This window comes from Odocoileus virginianus, chromosome 9, assembly GCF_023699985.2.
Source record: "Odocoileus virginianus isolate 20LAN1187 ecotype Illinois chromosome 9, Ovbor_1.2, whole genome shotgun sequence".
Taxonomy (NCBI): domain Eukaryota; kingdom Metazoa; phylum Chordata; class Mammalia; order Artiodactyla; family Cervidae; genus Odocoileus; species Odocoileus virginianus.
The window spans coordinates 39732294-39748805 of record NC_069682.1 but is presented as its reverse complement, the minus strand read 5'-3'; the positions used below and the strand labels follow the sequence as shown (position 1 = coordinate 39748805).

General features: G+C 41.3%; 1 protein-coding gene across 8 annotated transcripts in view; it reads left to right on the top strand.

Annotated features, from left to right (window-relative positions):
• Positions 1-499: 499 nt before the first annotated feature.
• TASOR2 (transcription activation suppressor family member 2) overlaps positions 500-16512 on the top strand; it is a 65334-nt gene continuing 49321 nt past the window's right edge. For 2 of the 8 annotated variants that reach the window (XM_020877904.2, XM_020877863.2), the window contains exons 1-3: positions 500-1049; positions 3042-3169; positions 6149-6324. In XM_020877904.2, coding sequence (XP_020733563.2) covers positions 6302-6324 — 23 coding nt within the window. In that variant the 5' untranslated portion in view covers positions 500-1049; positions 3042-3169; positions 6149-6301. Of the gene's footprint in view, positions 1050-1379; positions 1581-3041; positions 3170-6148; positions 6325-7509; positions 8390-16512 lie in introns of those variants that run through there. The other 6 variants (XM_070472256.1, XM_020877870.2, XM_070472257.1 and 3 more) reach the window with 6 other exon arrangements.

Here is a 16512-nt window from a genome sequence, read left to right as displayed (position 1 = left end):
AGGTGCTTTCCCTGAGAACGAGCACATATAAGAAATATTCCATGGAGCAACGTTTCTTAAACTGCAACAAAGGTGTGATTCCGTAAACGTCAATTCAGGGTAAGACAAAACAAGCGTCGGTGCGGCAGTTGGAGCAGGAGATTAAAGGAGGTAGACTCCCAACCGTGAGGCAAAAAACATCCCACAGCGTGTGCGGGGGCCATCGACACCGGGATTCCACGGTTCCCCTTGCGCGCCTTCCGCTTCCGGTGACGCGTCCTCCTCGCGAGACGCCCCGCTACGCCGCCGCACCCGCCAGAATCCGTCATCCAATCCCGGGCCGTGCTGAGGCCTCGCGCCTGCTCAGAGGAGAGAAGCGAGCGCCGCGTGGACGCCGGCCGCAGCCCGCGCCTGCGCGTCGGCTTCTCCTCAGCGATTGGCTCCTGCCACCACCACCCCCCCCCCACACACACCCCCACCCGCCGCAACAGGCCGCCACAGTTCAGTTTTCACTTTCTCTCCCCCCACAGCTCCTCTTCCTGTGGGCATGGGGTTTTACTTCCGGGTTCCAGCGTCAGTCTCTGGGAAAGTCGACATGTTCCCTCAGGGAGTGGGGCGCTTCGGGGTCCGTGCCTTATGACCCTCTGCGGGCAGGGACGACGCTTGGCTGACCAGCGCCGGGGAGCCTGCGGGCTCCGAACCTGGAACGCCGGGCCCGCGTCCCTCCCGCCGGCGCGTCGCGGCCGCTCTGCGCCGCCCAGGCGGCGCTCCTGACTGGCGCGGAGAAGCAGGACGGGCTGCGACGTGTAGGGTCCCGTGCGCCGCTGACGAGCCTTTTGTGACGCGGGCCGCGTGGAAACCGGGAGGAGGGGAGTCCCGGCCAGGGGCGGCGGACGTCTCCCGAACCCGAGGCGGCCCGAGCCCCGCTCGGTCTCAGGGTCCGACGGGATCTGTCACGCGAGGCCGGGAGGGGAGGAAAAGCGCGTGGAGGCGCGGACAGCATCTCAGCATGAGGAGGAAACTGAACCCTGAGGTCAGGTCCGCTGGGGCGGCGGCGGCGCAGAGAACAGGTGAGGCCGCCCCTCGTGGACGCCCGCCCCGGGGGACGCGGCAGGTGCGGGTCCTTCGCGGCTGAGTGCCCGGCGTGACCGCTCGGATCGCGGGGGTATATGCAGTAAGAGAGCTCGCCGTTGTCGCGTTCTGTTTTGTTCTTTTGGAAAATTAAACTGCTGTCCACTTTGCATGCTTCGCGCGGCTGCTGGGTTGACACACGCCTTCTTGGCTTGTTGGCGTTCCTCGGGATGAGCGGGGCGCGGGGCGGTGGTTTCAGAGCCGCTTTTGTTGGGCTGCCTCTGCGCGGACTCCCGGCCGCCGACACTCGGGTCTCCACCTGTCTCCAGGCGCTCGGCGTCCTCCGGGTGTGTGGCGCTTCAGATTTCCTCCCGCCCCTCTGGGAGGCGTTGTCTCGGGCGGCTTCGGCGCCTCCTCGGGGTTGCCTGTCCGAGGACCGCGGCATCCTCACGGACGCCGTGAGAACCCTGAGTGGAGGCGTTGATCTTCTGGCCGGGACTGGCTGGGAAGCACTTTCCTCAGGAACCCTGGTAAAGTCCGCTCCTCCGCTTCCTTTCTGTGGACTCTTGGTGGCCCTGTGTGACCTCTTCTTTTTAAGGTAGACGTAAAAGAAGGAAGAGATCTTTCTTCAGGGAGGCTCCTTTAGCTGAAAACTGAAGTATCGCGTCACCATAGGTTGGTCCATGCAACCCAGCAATTTGAAGGTGGCACCAAGCAGTATTTGTGGGGGACGTGGCATGCCATGCCAAGTCACTTCAGTCGTGTCCGACTCTTTGCGACCCCGTGGACTGTAGCCCGCCAGGCTCCCCTGCCCATGGGATTTTCCAGGCAAGAATCCTGGGCTGGATTGTGGGGAAGATCCTTCGAAAAGCCTTGTTTCACTTAATCACCACTTGCCTATTTGAAATCTAAAAACCTAAACGCACCTCTCTTACCCTTTATTGTTCCTCAAGGGAGAACGGTTAAGGTTTTTCAGAATATATTCTAGACTTAAGGGTTGCTCTAGCATATGGTGTTAGTTGCAGTAACGTTGGTGATCCAAGGGCCAGTGGTGTTCCCCTTCAGAAGCTCTAGAAAGGGATAGGGGTGTAGATATGATATTTAATATTATGGGCTCTGAGATTGGTAGTAAGCCTACTCAGGAGGTTTATAACAAAGCTGCTATTCCTTAACAGTATAAGAATACTTTTTTGTTGAAAAAGATGCTTTCTATAATAGAACCAGATAGCTCTATAAATATATTCTGTACATCAGTAAATAATTAACCCAGTTTGGAGAAATTTGTGTTTGTTCCCAACTGTTTTGAGGAAGATAAAGAGCAGTATTTGAAATTTTGTGTTTTAAAAAGAGCTATATCAGGGGCATCTCTTGTAACCCAGACATAGTTGCTTAAACGATTTAAAATCTACAAAGTGTCTAAAAGCTTGCCTGAGACGTAGTGTTTGTTAAATAAATGCAATGTGGTATATCTATTTAGTATCATTCAATAGATATGGTATCTATCCAATAAGTCTTTCATTCCTCTATTGATGCACATTTATTTTCAAGTTTTCCCTATAACTTAAATGCTGCAGTTATAAGTGCTGCTTCATCTGCTCATCAAAGTATTTTTATGAATCATAGAATTGATTCCTTCTGAGGATGATAGATAATAATGCTATTAAATTACCCTCAAATGATTGTACCCTTTTATATTCACTCTCTCAAAAGGTGTGTTTTATCTCCCCACTAGCCAGATGGTAATATTTTACTAACTTTCTAACATTTGAAAATAACATCTCATTTAAGTGTTTATCTTCCTTGGGTAATAAGAATATTAAACATTTTTGGGTAACAAACATATCCTTTGCTGTTTTGTTTTAAGTTCTTAGTTTCTTATTTGACACATTTATCTGTTACTGCAGTGTTTTAATTACTGTAGCTTTAAGATATATTTTGGTACTTCCTTTTGAAGAAAAGCTTTGGGCTCTTCTTTTGCATTTTTCTTCCAGATGAAATTTAGAACCATCTTTTCAAGTTCTATAGAAAATCTGGTTGCGATATTGTTTGTGATTGCATTGAATTTGTAGATTAATTTGAGAAGAGACATTCTTTTGAGTTTTTCCTTCTAGGATAATAGGTATGTCTCATTTCTTATATTAAATGTTTTTGTAATGAAATATGCCATTTATATGTACTGTTAAAAAGAAAAGTGTATCTGTATACTCTGCTTGATAGAACATTACAAGTACTGGGAAGCTTTTGATGTGTGCCTTTCCCCAGAAACAAAGGGTTCTCTGCCCCCATCACCATGGTCATCCTGAATGGTGTTAATTATTCCTTTGCTTTTCTTTACAGTTTTAGCAACTGTGTATGTATCTTTTCCCAACATATTGTTTACTTTCACCTGTTTTTGAACTTTAAGTAGAATCATATTGCATATTCTGTGAATTACTTTTGTTAAGCATTATGTTTCTGAGATTCATCCCTGTTGAAGTGTATACCTGTAGTTCAGTTCAGAAACTTTAGTACTCCTTTACAAGTACTGAAAGTATTGAAGACCTCAAAGATCTTTTGCTTATGTGGATTAAATCATATTAGATATTGAAACTAACCAATTTTAAATATAGATATTGGTACATTTGCTTATGCCAATAAGCATATGGTATATTGATAGCTCTAAAAAATAGTAATAATAATAGTAAGTCTTAGACAACATTTTTAATGAAAAATAATTTTTCCAAAATAAGTTAGTGGCAAGAATGGCATTGTTTTACAGTTTTCCCAAATATCTTTCATGACCAGAATCTCATGTTTGCTTCTATATTCAATCTATTGCAATATATTGTTTTGGTTGAAGTAGATGCAGAAAATCTGGCCTCACCGAACTATACATTTAAAAGAAGGAGGAGTATGTTGATAATCTTTTAAATAGTTATATTATTCTTTCAGTTCAGCTCAGTTTAGTCGCTCAGTCGTGTCCAACTCTTTGTGACCCCATGAAGTGCAGCATGCCAGGCCTCCCTGTCCATCACCAACTCCTGGAGTTTACCCAGACTCACGTCCATTGAGTCAGTGATGCCATCCAACCATCTCATATTATTCTTTAATACTCATCAAATCCTAACAGTTTCTGAAAGGTTAGCCACAGTGTAGAATTTGAAATCAAATAACTTCTCAAACTCTGTGACATTAAAACCTGTTAGTCTAGCTTGCATTTTAAAGAGATGTTTTACCCATGCATTGGTCGTGTGAAAGATATTAATTCACTGAATTATGTAGATTTCCCAAATGATGACACATTTCAATATAGAATATCAAAAAAATCACCTACATTATCATCACCACTTTGGGAACCACTCCTGTGATTCATTCACTTTTGTTGAAGTATAATATTTTTTATGAACATACTGGTTAGTTCCACCACTGGGCTACAATAATTAGTGGTGCTATAAACATTCTTGGTCATTTTTTCAAGTGCATATATACAGTAGTGTCATTTAGGCATACTAATAGTGGAACTGCTAGATCCGTTGGGAGGATATGTGCAAGTTCAATTTCATTAGATAGTATCTGACTTTTCCCAAATGATGACTCTGATTTATACTCCACCGATCGTGAATGAAACCTCCCTTTGCTCCCCAGGCTCTCTACATCTGGCATTGTCCAACATTTTAAAATTTTGCTGGTCTGGTGGAAGGGAAATGATTTATTACTATAGTTTTAAACTGCATTTCTCTGATTACTTCTGACATTGCATATATCTGTTCCCAATTCACCGCCTCCCTCTCTGTTAATTCATCTTGCCTGTAGTTTTTCAGTTATATTTGCCTTCTCTGGAATCCTTTTATGGCTTTGTGATTATCTCTATCATATATTTTTTGTTTATTTTCCATTTTTCATTTATTAAACTATTTTGAGGTAACTGTAGATTTGTAAACACGTGTATTTCAGACATGTTTCTTTTAAAGAGCATATGTTGAAATTTTAATGCAATTTTAAAACATTTTTAGCTGGGATACACAGTCTATATTTGCTTAGTTGCCCTTTGTGCTAGTTGTCCTGACTATTTTATATTTCTTTTTTCTTTGTTTTTGTTATTTTAAAAAATAATTATTTAATATCTTTTACCACTTCATTTTTCCGAAATACTAATTTGGAAATTTTATACTTTTTTATTGTTATCCTAGAAATATCATGCATCCTTGACTTTTCAGAATCTAAAAGTAACCAATATCTTTACCTTCCTCTTAGATAATAAAAAAATCTTAGAAGTTTAACTTAATTCACCCCTCATGACTTACATTTTTTATCATGTATTTTAATTTTTAAAAAAATATTACCAGGTACTTCCCTGGAAGTCCATTGGTTAAGACTTCATGCTCCCAATGTAGGATGCATGGGGTTCAATCCCTGCTTAGGGAACTAAGATCCCATATGTCATGCAGTATAGCCAAAAAATAAATAAATAAATAAATAAATATTCTTACCAGAATAGGAAGAAGAGAGGACCCATTTAGAATTATTGTCGTGTTTTGCAGGCAGTGTATTTTTGCTGCTTTCTCTGTTATTCATTGATTATCTTTTAGACCACCCATCTAGGGCCTTTTCCTTCTGCTTAAAGTATATGCTTTAGAATAACTTACTGAAAGTCTGTTGATGACAAACTTTCTCAGTTTGTGTTCACCTGAAAATACCTTTGGTTTACCATCACTTAAGATGTCTTTGCTGAATATAGCAGTTTAGGTTGGCGGTTGTTTTCTTTTAGCACTTTAAAGATCTCATTTCTCTCTCTTTTGGTTTCATTTTTGCTATTGAAAAGTCTGCTGTCGGTCTTTTAGTTGCTTTTCTCGGACTGCTTTGACATTTTTCTCTTTGTTTTTTGGCTTTCTGCCCTTTCACTGTATTTTTATCTTGTTTGGACTTATTTGCCTTTCTTAAGTCTGTATTGGAAGTGTTTTGAAATATGTTTATTGGCTGTTTATAATTCCTAGACTATGGGTTTCCATTTTTATATTCTATTGATACATTTATCTACTGTATAAATAAATGTTTTATAACTTTCATAGTAAATATTTTCTCCTGGCCTTTTACTTCTTTTTTCCTTTGTTTTCCACAGTTTCCCCAACAGACTGCATTGCCAAACTCGTGGATTTTTGTTAATCTGAATAGTGAAAAGTGAACTTGACAATAAAACTTGGAAACTGGTCTTTGGAGAGGAGTAGGACTGCAACTACTCTTTCCATTTTTTCATCATAATTGGTTTATTCCGATGTTTCTTCCATTTAGACCAATGTTAGTAAATTATATTTTCATGATTTTCAAATTTAGTGATGTAAATAGCATGTGATAATTTATAATTTTAGACATTTCCCCTATGTTTGTGGTTAGCCTCCTTTTGTTGATATTTTTTTTTTCTTTTTATTGATTATATTTGCTAAAGGTTGTCTATTCCAAAAGAATCAGCTTTTGGGTTTTATTGATTAACTCAGTTGGCCTTTTGTTTTTTGAATTTGGTTTCTCTTTTTTTATTTACAAATTTTATAAGAAGTGTCTGGTGCATACTTTCTGTTTTCTCTTAATGAGATTCTTTAATGAGATTTTTAAAACTTAATTGGGTAACTAAATCCCTTGGTAATATTCTCTGTTGAAGACTCTGCCTTCCCTGGTATGGTGAGATAGACGCTGTTTAGAACCTTTGGGTATACCTGTTCCCTTATTGAAAGAGAGAATATTCACAACCCCAACTCCTGAGACCTGTTTTGGCCAGTTAAAGCACCTGCTCAACTCTGTGGTTATCCCCTACTTCTCTGTGAGCCATCATTAGTGAATAGTCGTGTTCTTTGCCCAGAGCATTTTTATGTGATTTATCTAGGGGCGGTGGCAATTAAGGATGAAAAAAAAAAAAAACATTGTTACGGCATAAATTAAGTATCACTTTCCCTTTTGTTATATATAATAATCAAAATAATCCAAAGCGGGTCTTAAAATGTCATTGACCCTGAAAGAAATTTATTCTTAGGATTTTCTTGTCAGGACAAAACTACTTAACAGTATCCTTCTAGTAAATACAGTAATGAGTTTTAATGCAGTCATTTCATTGCAGATTGATAGCTTAATATTGAAGCACAAATTTAGCTTAATTTGATGAGCCAGAACAAACATCAGTTTCCTTTATACAGATGTCTGAAAATGGCACCATATAAATTTTGAAGTGATTCCAATAAGTGCATAATCTTGACTATGGAAAAGTGTTCTCCAAAAAATCTGTTGACTACACAGCATAGCAAGGAAGGGAACAGAATTTGAAAAATATGATTATAAGCATCTGTCTAAAAGTAAGTCACAGTTAAATGAAAAAATCATACTGCCAAGCCATAACTTTTTTGCAGTGGGAGTAATTTTTTTACAAAGAAGGCACTTGTGCTCTCATTACATATACTAAATACCCAAAGTTATTTTGCTATTTTACATAGTAATTAATCTACATAATTCTTCATGAATTTAAGTAACTTGCTTTGTGAGCTAAGGTTTCCCTGTATGCTTTCTATTTGTACAGTACCATAGCAGTAATGATTCTCTCGGAGCTCCTGGTTAGTTTTTCTCTAGCAAATGCAGATATGGTCCGGGAAATGCATATGGTTGTATTAAATTACTTGATTAAAACATGAGCCAAAAGTAAAAGATGTCCTTAGACCAGGCCAGACACTTGACACACACATACACCAGTTTTACTTTTAGTCCATGTTGTTAGGGCTGCGGTGGCTTAGTGGGAGGGACAAGCACCCCCAACCCCGACCCTGGGTGCTGGAATCAGCATCTCCTGGGCATATATGGAGTATCCATAAACCATATCCAGGAGACCGTTTATCAACTACGCAACAAAGCTCGGTGAAACCATAATCAGTGAGTTTACGTAGACAGTAACGGGAAAGCTTTATAGCAGCGATGAGTTAAAATAACGGGGTCACTGTAGTGAAAAGATGTGGATTTCAGGTTAAGTCTGCGATCTGCAGTCCTGAACAGTTACTGAATAACCTGTGGGCGAGATACCTTCGAGGCAGTTGAAGCTTGGAGCGATCATTGTAAAATGACAGTAAAACTGTCCACCTAGGAGTTCTGGGAGACGTCAGACAGAGGACCGAGGGAGCCCTGCTTGTTTGTCCGCACTCGGCCCGACCCGCAACTCCCACCCGCTCCTCGGCTGGCCTGTGCGGGTGTGGGTTGACCGTTCCACCCCGCCCGGTTGACTTTTAAAGGCTTGGCGCGGTGCGCGCCACCCACCACACTGGCTTTCGCTGGGAGGGGGCCGGCGGGGCCGGCGGGGCGGAGGGAAGCCCCCTCCCACACGCATCATGAGGTGAGGAGGAGGGGTCGACGCCCACCTGGGGGTGAACTGCCTGCCAGCGGTGCTTCCAGGATGGCGGAGTGCATAGCGGACTGGGAGAAGGGTCGCTCTAGGTGTCCCACCCTCGGCGGGCTGTGGGGAGTGAAGCTTTGGTAGTGCCGCCGAGGTGCTAGGGCTCAGGAGCTGTCTGTTGAATTCATTGCCACCCCCGTGGACTGTAGCCCGCCAGGCTCGTGTGTCCATGGGATTTTCCAGGCAAGAATACTGGAGTGGATTGACATCTTCCTTCTCCAGGGGATCTTCCCGACTCAGGGGTCAAACTCGTGTTGTCCTGCGTTGTCAGGCACGTGGATTCTTTACCACTGAGCTACCTGGGAAGTCAGGTTTACGGAGCATCTTTGCTGTAACTGGTGGAATTCTGCCTGCATGGTAAAGGGGAGACCCTTGCCAAGCTGGTAGAGAGATGGCAGCGCTTCTCACATCTCGTGTGTGTGTGGGGTGTGTGTGTGTGTGTGTGTGTGTGTGTGTGTGTGTGTGTGTGTGTGTGTACACATGTATTTTAGGGCATCCTTTGAACTGTGTGTGTGTGGGGGGAACATGTAGTATTTTAGGGCATCCTTTGAACTGTCCTTTAAAGCAGTGATTCCAAATAATAGCAAGAATACCTTGGTTTTTATTCTTTATCTGCGTGATTATCTTGACGTTAGAAAACATTTAAACTTTTGTGCATGGCAGACTTTTTTATATATTTTAAGATTGTTATGAAAATCATATGTTTCTCATTCTATAGTAGTTTCTGTTTTAAATACAGGAGCTTTGTCTAATGGGTCTCTTACTGTTTGGGCTTATGGGAAATGCTATTTCCATTTGTTTGCTTTGTCTTCATTTTTTAAAACTAATTTACTACTACTTAGGGCAATGGGAGATCTTTTTTTTCCAAAATGAAAATACCTTTATTTCCCCAGATTATATTTATGCTTACATAAAATTTCAGGTACATAAAGCTGTAAAAAAAAAAAGAAACAAAAATTAGCTGTATTTGACCCACTCAAAGGTGACTTGGTAGAGTATTGGGTACCATGGTCCAGGAGCTCTGCTGGGTACTGGGGGGCTTTGTAAGCAAAATAGTATCTACCTGTGTGCAGCTTACATGCTGATGGAGAAGAGGAACACACACCTCAAAAGTAAGTTGACAAGATAGCTGAAGTAGTGAATGCTTCAAAGAAAATGCTTACTTTAGGTGGGGGTAATCAGAGGTTTATCTGAGGAAATAACTTCTAGTTTTCAGTAAAAGAAGAGAGGGAGCTAAGCCACGGTCATAACAGAAGACCCAACATTCCAGTCAGAAATAACAGCAAGTGCAAAGGCCTGAGAAGAGCAAAGAGCTTAAATGGAAAGACCAGAGTAGCTGGACCTTAGTAGAAAGCCAGGGGAAGGTGGATCAGGTAAGGTGGAGGGAGTAGCAGGGGCTGGATTTCACAGGGCCACTGAGCAGAGTGTGCAGTGGGGTCTCAGGGCTTAAGTAGGGAAATGAAGTGATCTGGAATATGGATTGATTCACTGGTTATGTGGATGTTTATTGAAACCTAACTGTACCAGGCACTGTTCTGGGCACTGGGTACAGCATGGAAAAAGATACCCTGTATTCACAAAGCTATTATAATAATCTAGTGGTGGGACCATAATCAAACAAGAAAAAGATCAGATATTGGTAAGTGTTATACAGATGATAACCACCATTTAAATCATGGTATATGTTCTTAAGGCCTTATATGTGTGTGTGTGTGTGTGTACACACATATTAATACTTCTTTGTAATCAGCTTTTCTTTCTTCTAAAAAGTTTATGGCAGGACATTTTTCTGTTACATTAAATGAATAGATTTATTTGGGAGCGTCAATTTGGTTGTTTTTTTTTTTTTTTCTTTTTTTAGGCTAAGTATGGCCAAATTAATACTACATAAATGAAAAAATACTGGGTATCAACAAACACTTGTGTAAGTCATCTGTTTCGAAAGAAGTATGCAGTAACTTCCTTTGGACACACTGACTTATGGTTCTCCTCCTTCAACCCATGCTCCAGCAGCCCCTCATGATAATTTTGACTTATTAGTGTGGTTTGTCATACACTTCAAGAATATACCCTAATTAACCTCTGTTGTCATTCTAGTTCCTCATGGATTCTCTTTGCCAGTACATATATTTTAGGATTTTAGTATTCAAAAGAGGAATGCAAGGAAGTAGAGGAAAAGAATAGAATGGGAAAGACAGAGATCTCTTCAAGAAAATTGGAGATACCTAGGGAACATTGGAGAAGGAAATGGCAACCCACTCCAGTATTCTTGCCTGGAAAATCTCATGGACAGAGGAGTCTGGCAGGCTGTGCTCCATGGGGTCACAAGAGTCGGACATGACTTAGCAACTAAACCCCCACCACCAAGGAAACATTTCATGCAAGGATGGGCACAGTAAAGTACAGAGATGGTAAGGACCTAACAGAGGCAGAAGAGATTAAGAGAAGTAACAAGAATACACAGGAGAACTGTACAAAAAATGTCTTAATGACCCAAATAAACATGATGGTGTGGTCACTCACCTAGAGTCAGACATCCTGGAGTGTGAAGTCAAGTGGGCCTTAGGAAGCATCACTACGAACAAAGCTAGTGGAGGTGATAGAATTCCAGCTGAGCTATTTCAAATCTTTAAAGATGATGCGGTTAAAGTGCTATACTCAGCATGTCAGCAAATTTGAAAAACTCAGCAGTGGCCACAGGACCAGAAAGTCGGTTTTCATTCCACTCCGAAAGAAGGGCAGTGCCAAAGAATGTATATACTACTGGATAATTGCGCTCACTTCACATGCTAATAAGGTTATGCTCAAAGTCCTGAAGCTAGGCTTCAGCAGTCCATGAACTGAGAACTTTCAGATATATGAGCTGGGTTTAGAAAAGGCAAAGGAATCAGATCAAATTGCCAGCATTCATTGGATCATAGAAAAGCAAAGGAATTCTAGAAAAAAGCATCTGCTTCTGCTTCATTGACTATGGAAAAAGACTGTGTGGATCACAGCAAACTGGAAAATTATTAAAGGGATGGGAATACCAAACCACCTTACCTGTCTTCTTAGAAATCTGTATGTGGATCAGAAAGCAACAGTTAGAACCTTACATGGAACAACAGACTGGTTCAAAATTGGGAAAAGAGGATGTCAAGGCTGTATATTGTCACCCTGCTTATTTAATTTATATGCAGGGTGAAAGTGTTAGTTGCTCCGTTGTGTCCAACTCTTTTTAACCCCATGGACTATAGCCCACCAGGCTCTTCTGTCGATGGAGTTCTGGAGGCAGGAATACTGGAGTGGGTTGCCATTTCCTACCCCAAGGGATCTTCCTGACCCAGGGATTGAACCTGGCTCTCCTGCATTGCAGGCAGATTGTTTATTGTCTGAGCCATGAGGAAAGACCTAGTGCTCATGATATGCAGGGTACATCATGCAAAATGCCAGGCTGGATGAATCCCAAGCTGGAATCAAGATTGCCAGGAGAAATATCAACAGCCTCAGATATGCAGGTGATACCACACATGGCAGAAAGTGAAGAGGAACTAAAAAGCCTCTTGGTGAGGGTGAAAGAGGAGAGTGAAGAAGCTGGCTTAAAACTCAACATTGAAAAAACTAAGATTATGGCATCCAGTCCCATCACTTCATGGCACATGGATGGGGAAAAACTTTGGAACAGTGACCGATTTTAGTTTCTTGGCCTTCAGAATCACTGTGGACAGTGACTGCACCCATGAAATTAAAAGATACCTGCTCCTTGGAAGGAAAGCTGTGACAAACCTAGACAGCAGGGTAAAAAGCAGAGACATACATTACTTTCCCGACAAAGGTTTATCTAGTCAAAGCTGTGGTTTTTCACATCTGTAGTCATGTACAGATGTGAGAGTTGTACCATAAAGAAGGCTGAATGCTGAAGAATTGATACTTTAGAATTGTGATATTGGAGAAGACTCTTGAGAGTCCCTTGGCCTGCAAGGAGTCAATCCTAAAGTAAATTAACCCTAAGTCATCATTGGAAGGACTGATGCTGAAGCTGAAGCTCCAGTACTTTGGCCACCTAATACAAAGCGCTACTCGTTAAGAAAGATCCTGATGCTGGGAAAGTGATGAAAGTGAAAGTGATGTCTCTCAGTCTTGTCCAGCTCTTTGCGACCCCATGGACTGTAGCCTACCACGCTCCTCTGTCCATGGGATTTTCCAGGCAAGAGTATTGGGGTGGGTTGGCATTTCCTTCTCCAGAGAATCTTCCCGACCCAGGGATTGAACCCGGGTCTTCCGCATTCTAGGCTGACGCTTTACCATCTGAGCTACCAGGGAAGTCCATGATGCTGGGAAAGATTGAAGACAAAAGAAGAAGAGGACGGCAGAGGTTGAGATGGTTAGATGGTATCACTGACTCAATGGACCTGAGTTTGAGCAAATCCTGGGAGACAGTGAAGGTCAGGGAAGCCATGGGGTCACACAGAGTTGGACACAACTTAGTGACTGAACAACAACAATTCATAAGAGATAGATCTGTAGTTTCCTTTCTTATGTGTTTTCTTTGTCAGATTTTAGTGTTTGCTTTGTAAAAACAAATTGGGAAGCTGTGCTCCTTTTTCTGAATTTTGGAACAGATTAAATTGCATAAGTATAATTTTTCCTTTCAGTTATCAAATGCATATTTACTAAACATCCACTATGTGCCAGGCATTGGGCTTGATGCTGGATAATCAGAAGTAAATAAAACACATGATTCCTGTCCTCATAGGGCTTGACTTATTAGGGTAGTAGACATTGGTGAAATAATTATGATTATGTTATTATAAACTATGATAAGTACTCCAGGGGGGAAACAGAGTGCTTTAAAAGAATAGTATTGATGATCTACTTTGTTCTTTTCATATATTTGAGTAAATGGTTATTGAGTTCATATGCACTAAAAATTAATTCTTCTAAATTAATATTTGAAGATATGTAATTAGGTCTGTGGTAAATACTTAAGTAAATAAAGTGAAGTCTTCATAATTATAAAAGTGGAAATAAAAATAATGGTAATAGTAGCTACTATGATAGATGGTATATTGCACATTTTTTATTGAGACATATTAAGTAGATACTTCAGTTATGTGACATGTCCAATTGTTCACCCCTCTGGAAATCCCACTAAGATTATAGTAAAAGAATAAAGATAGAAATCGACAAAGATCAAGAGAATGAGAAAGGAGAAGATAAATCAATATTTGGGAAACTAGAAAGAAGATGTTGTTGTTTAGTCTCTCAGTAGTGTCCAACTGTTTTGCGGCCCCATGACTGTAGCCTACCATGTACCCCCTGTCCATGGAATTTCCCAGACAAGAATATTGGAGTGAGTTGCCATTTCCTCCTCCAGGGGATATTCCTGACCCAGGGATAGAACCTGTATCTCCTGCATTGCAGGCAGATTCTTTACCATTGAGCCACTTTTTATGGGGAAGCTCATGGAAAGAAGGTGGTTAACTACTAAATGATTTACTGGATTAGGCAGTGCTGAAGAGAGTAAGCTAACAAGAGATGCAAGCTGATTTCCTTCACAGAATCTGGGAAAGGATCAGGATGTAGAGGTACCAAGCTTTTCTCAAGGTAGAAATACCGGTGGAATAGAAATAGAAGTGATTGATCCTCTTCACTCCACACACCCAGATAGCCACTTTCTTTCTACCCTGACAGAAGACTGAAGGTTTATAGTCAGGAGACATGAACTAGGCAGGCCCTAGACAACTGAGGTTGGGGTAGATCCTAAATAAAGATAAGGATTAAGTGAAAGTCAACATATGGAATGGTGAAACCAGAGCTGTCTTTTTCTGTGTGGTTCTCAGAACTAGTAGTCAAGTTTTTGTGTGTTATAGTGTGTTAATTGCTCAGTCATGTCAGACTTTTTGTGACCCCATAGACTATTGCCCACCAGGCTTCTCTGTCCATGGGGTTCTCCAGGCCAGAAGACTGGAGTGTGTAGCCATTTCCTTCTCCAGGGAATCTTCCCTACCCAGGGATCAAACCCTGGTCTCCTGCATTTCCAGCAGATTCTTTACCATATGAGCCATTTATGCTTCCCCTGAACAGGTATTAAAGGATTCTTTTCTGGGGGAAACTTTTCAACCCACAACAAAATATTTAACAGATAGGGCTTTTTGAGTTCACTTGATTAAACCAGCAGCTGCATCACCATCAGATCTCCTGCAAGAATGACAGCTGCTGGTCAGGAAGTGGTGCTCATGCGTTAGACTTTCAGTCAGCTTTAAGTGCCTCACAGTTAAAGGTAAACAGACAGCCAAGGATCACCAGTCATTTGCTGGAAGTCTCTTAACACAGACCAAGCAGGAATAAACAAGTAGAAAATTAAGGAGCTTGGTAGAAATTAGATTTACTGCAGGTAACAGGAGAAACTTTAACAAAGTGAAACAGTAGTATCTTTAAAGAGAAAAAAGATAAAACTTACGTGACAAAAGAGATTATATTTTTTAGAAGAGGAATTATTCAGAAAACAGGAAGAGATTAGGTAATAAAGCTGAAGAACTCTCCTAAAAATAGCCACATTGATTAGAGTCTGGAACACAATACAATGGGTACATAATGATATAAACAGCCACTGTCATTGAGATGGGACATGTCATGAAATGTTTCGGAGAGGCACTGATACTTGAAATCTGGGCACCTATTCAAATAATAAGGAAACCAAAAAAGGGGAGTACTAGTGTATACATTTTCAAGGCAATAGCAGTAGGAGCAAATGCAGAGATAGAAGCATGATACTATGAGAAACTGCAAGCAGTTCTTTATTTGGGAAATTCAGTATGCTTTACAAAGAAAATAATATGTATAATTACATATACTTTTTTTTTCAAAAAGGATTTCAGGTGGAGTTGTGTGGATTTATTTAAGATTCTTTAGAAAAGTAGCAGTATTGATGATATCCATTCATTATTTATGTCAAGAGGAGAATTAAGTTGTGAGTTAGGAGACCAGGATTCTAGTGCACACCTACCACTGACTTGTCCTAAGACCTTAGTGTGATGATGTCAGTGACCACCTTCCAATAATTATCTCCCCTTTTCTTACCTTCCCCCAGATCACAGTTTTGCCTAGATTTGGGGGGAATCTTATGCTTCAGGAGTGGCATGGGAGGATGAGAGTGGTGGGGCTGTGTGAATATTAGTTACTCTAAGCTCATTATGCTAAATCTACTCTCCGTGGTTAGTGGCTGATTTAGTAAAAACATGTGACTCAGTTCTGGCCAGTGAGGTGAGAATGGCCACCTGCAGAGAGAATTCTGGGAAAGTTTTCTCACAACAGACAAAGGAAAAGATGCTCTCTCCCTGCCTTCATCTTATTCTAGCTCTGAAGATGTGTTTGAGTTCAGTGTAATGATGCAACAGAGCAGTTTTCAGTCTTAAGTGTTCCCTCCTTTGCTCCTTCATCCAAGGATTGTTTTTTTCTTTTTTTCTTTCCCAGTTATTTTTATTAGTTGGAGGCTAATTACTTTACAATATTGTAGTGGTTTTTGCCATACATTGACATGAATCAGCCATGGATTTACATGTGTTCCGCATCCTGAACCCCCCTCCCACCTCCCTCCCGATCCCATCCCTCTGGGTCATCCTAGTGCACCAGCCCCGAGCACTTGTCTCATGCATCCAACCTGGACTGGCGATCTGTTTCATCAAGGATTGTTTTTTAAAATATGGTGCCTTTATTGTTACTCCTCTTGTAACTTGCAAGTGTAATCTGGCTTGGGAGGGTCTTGACTTCCACCTCTTTGAGTTGGAAGAGGTTTCCAACTCAACTGGTTTGCTCTTTGAGACCACTGTCACCAGAAAACACAACCCTTGCTTCCCAAAGGTCACTCTAGGAATATTTTGTGAGCACATTCTAAGATCCCTGGGCTTCACAGGCACTTTCATTGTAAACACTTTTTCAATGAGACACTTTGATTTGTCTCATGAAATCCAACGTACAGCATAGTAATAGATACATAATAGTCAGTACTAACAGTTTCAATTAATGAAGATTGAATCATATACTACTAATTTAGGGATAGAGAGAGGTTTTATTTGTGTTCT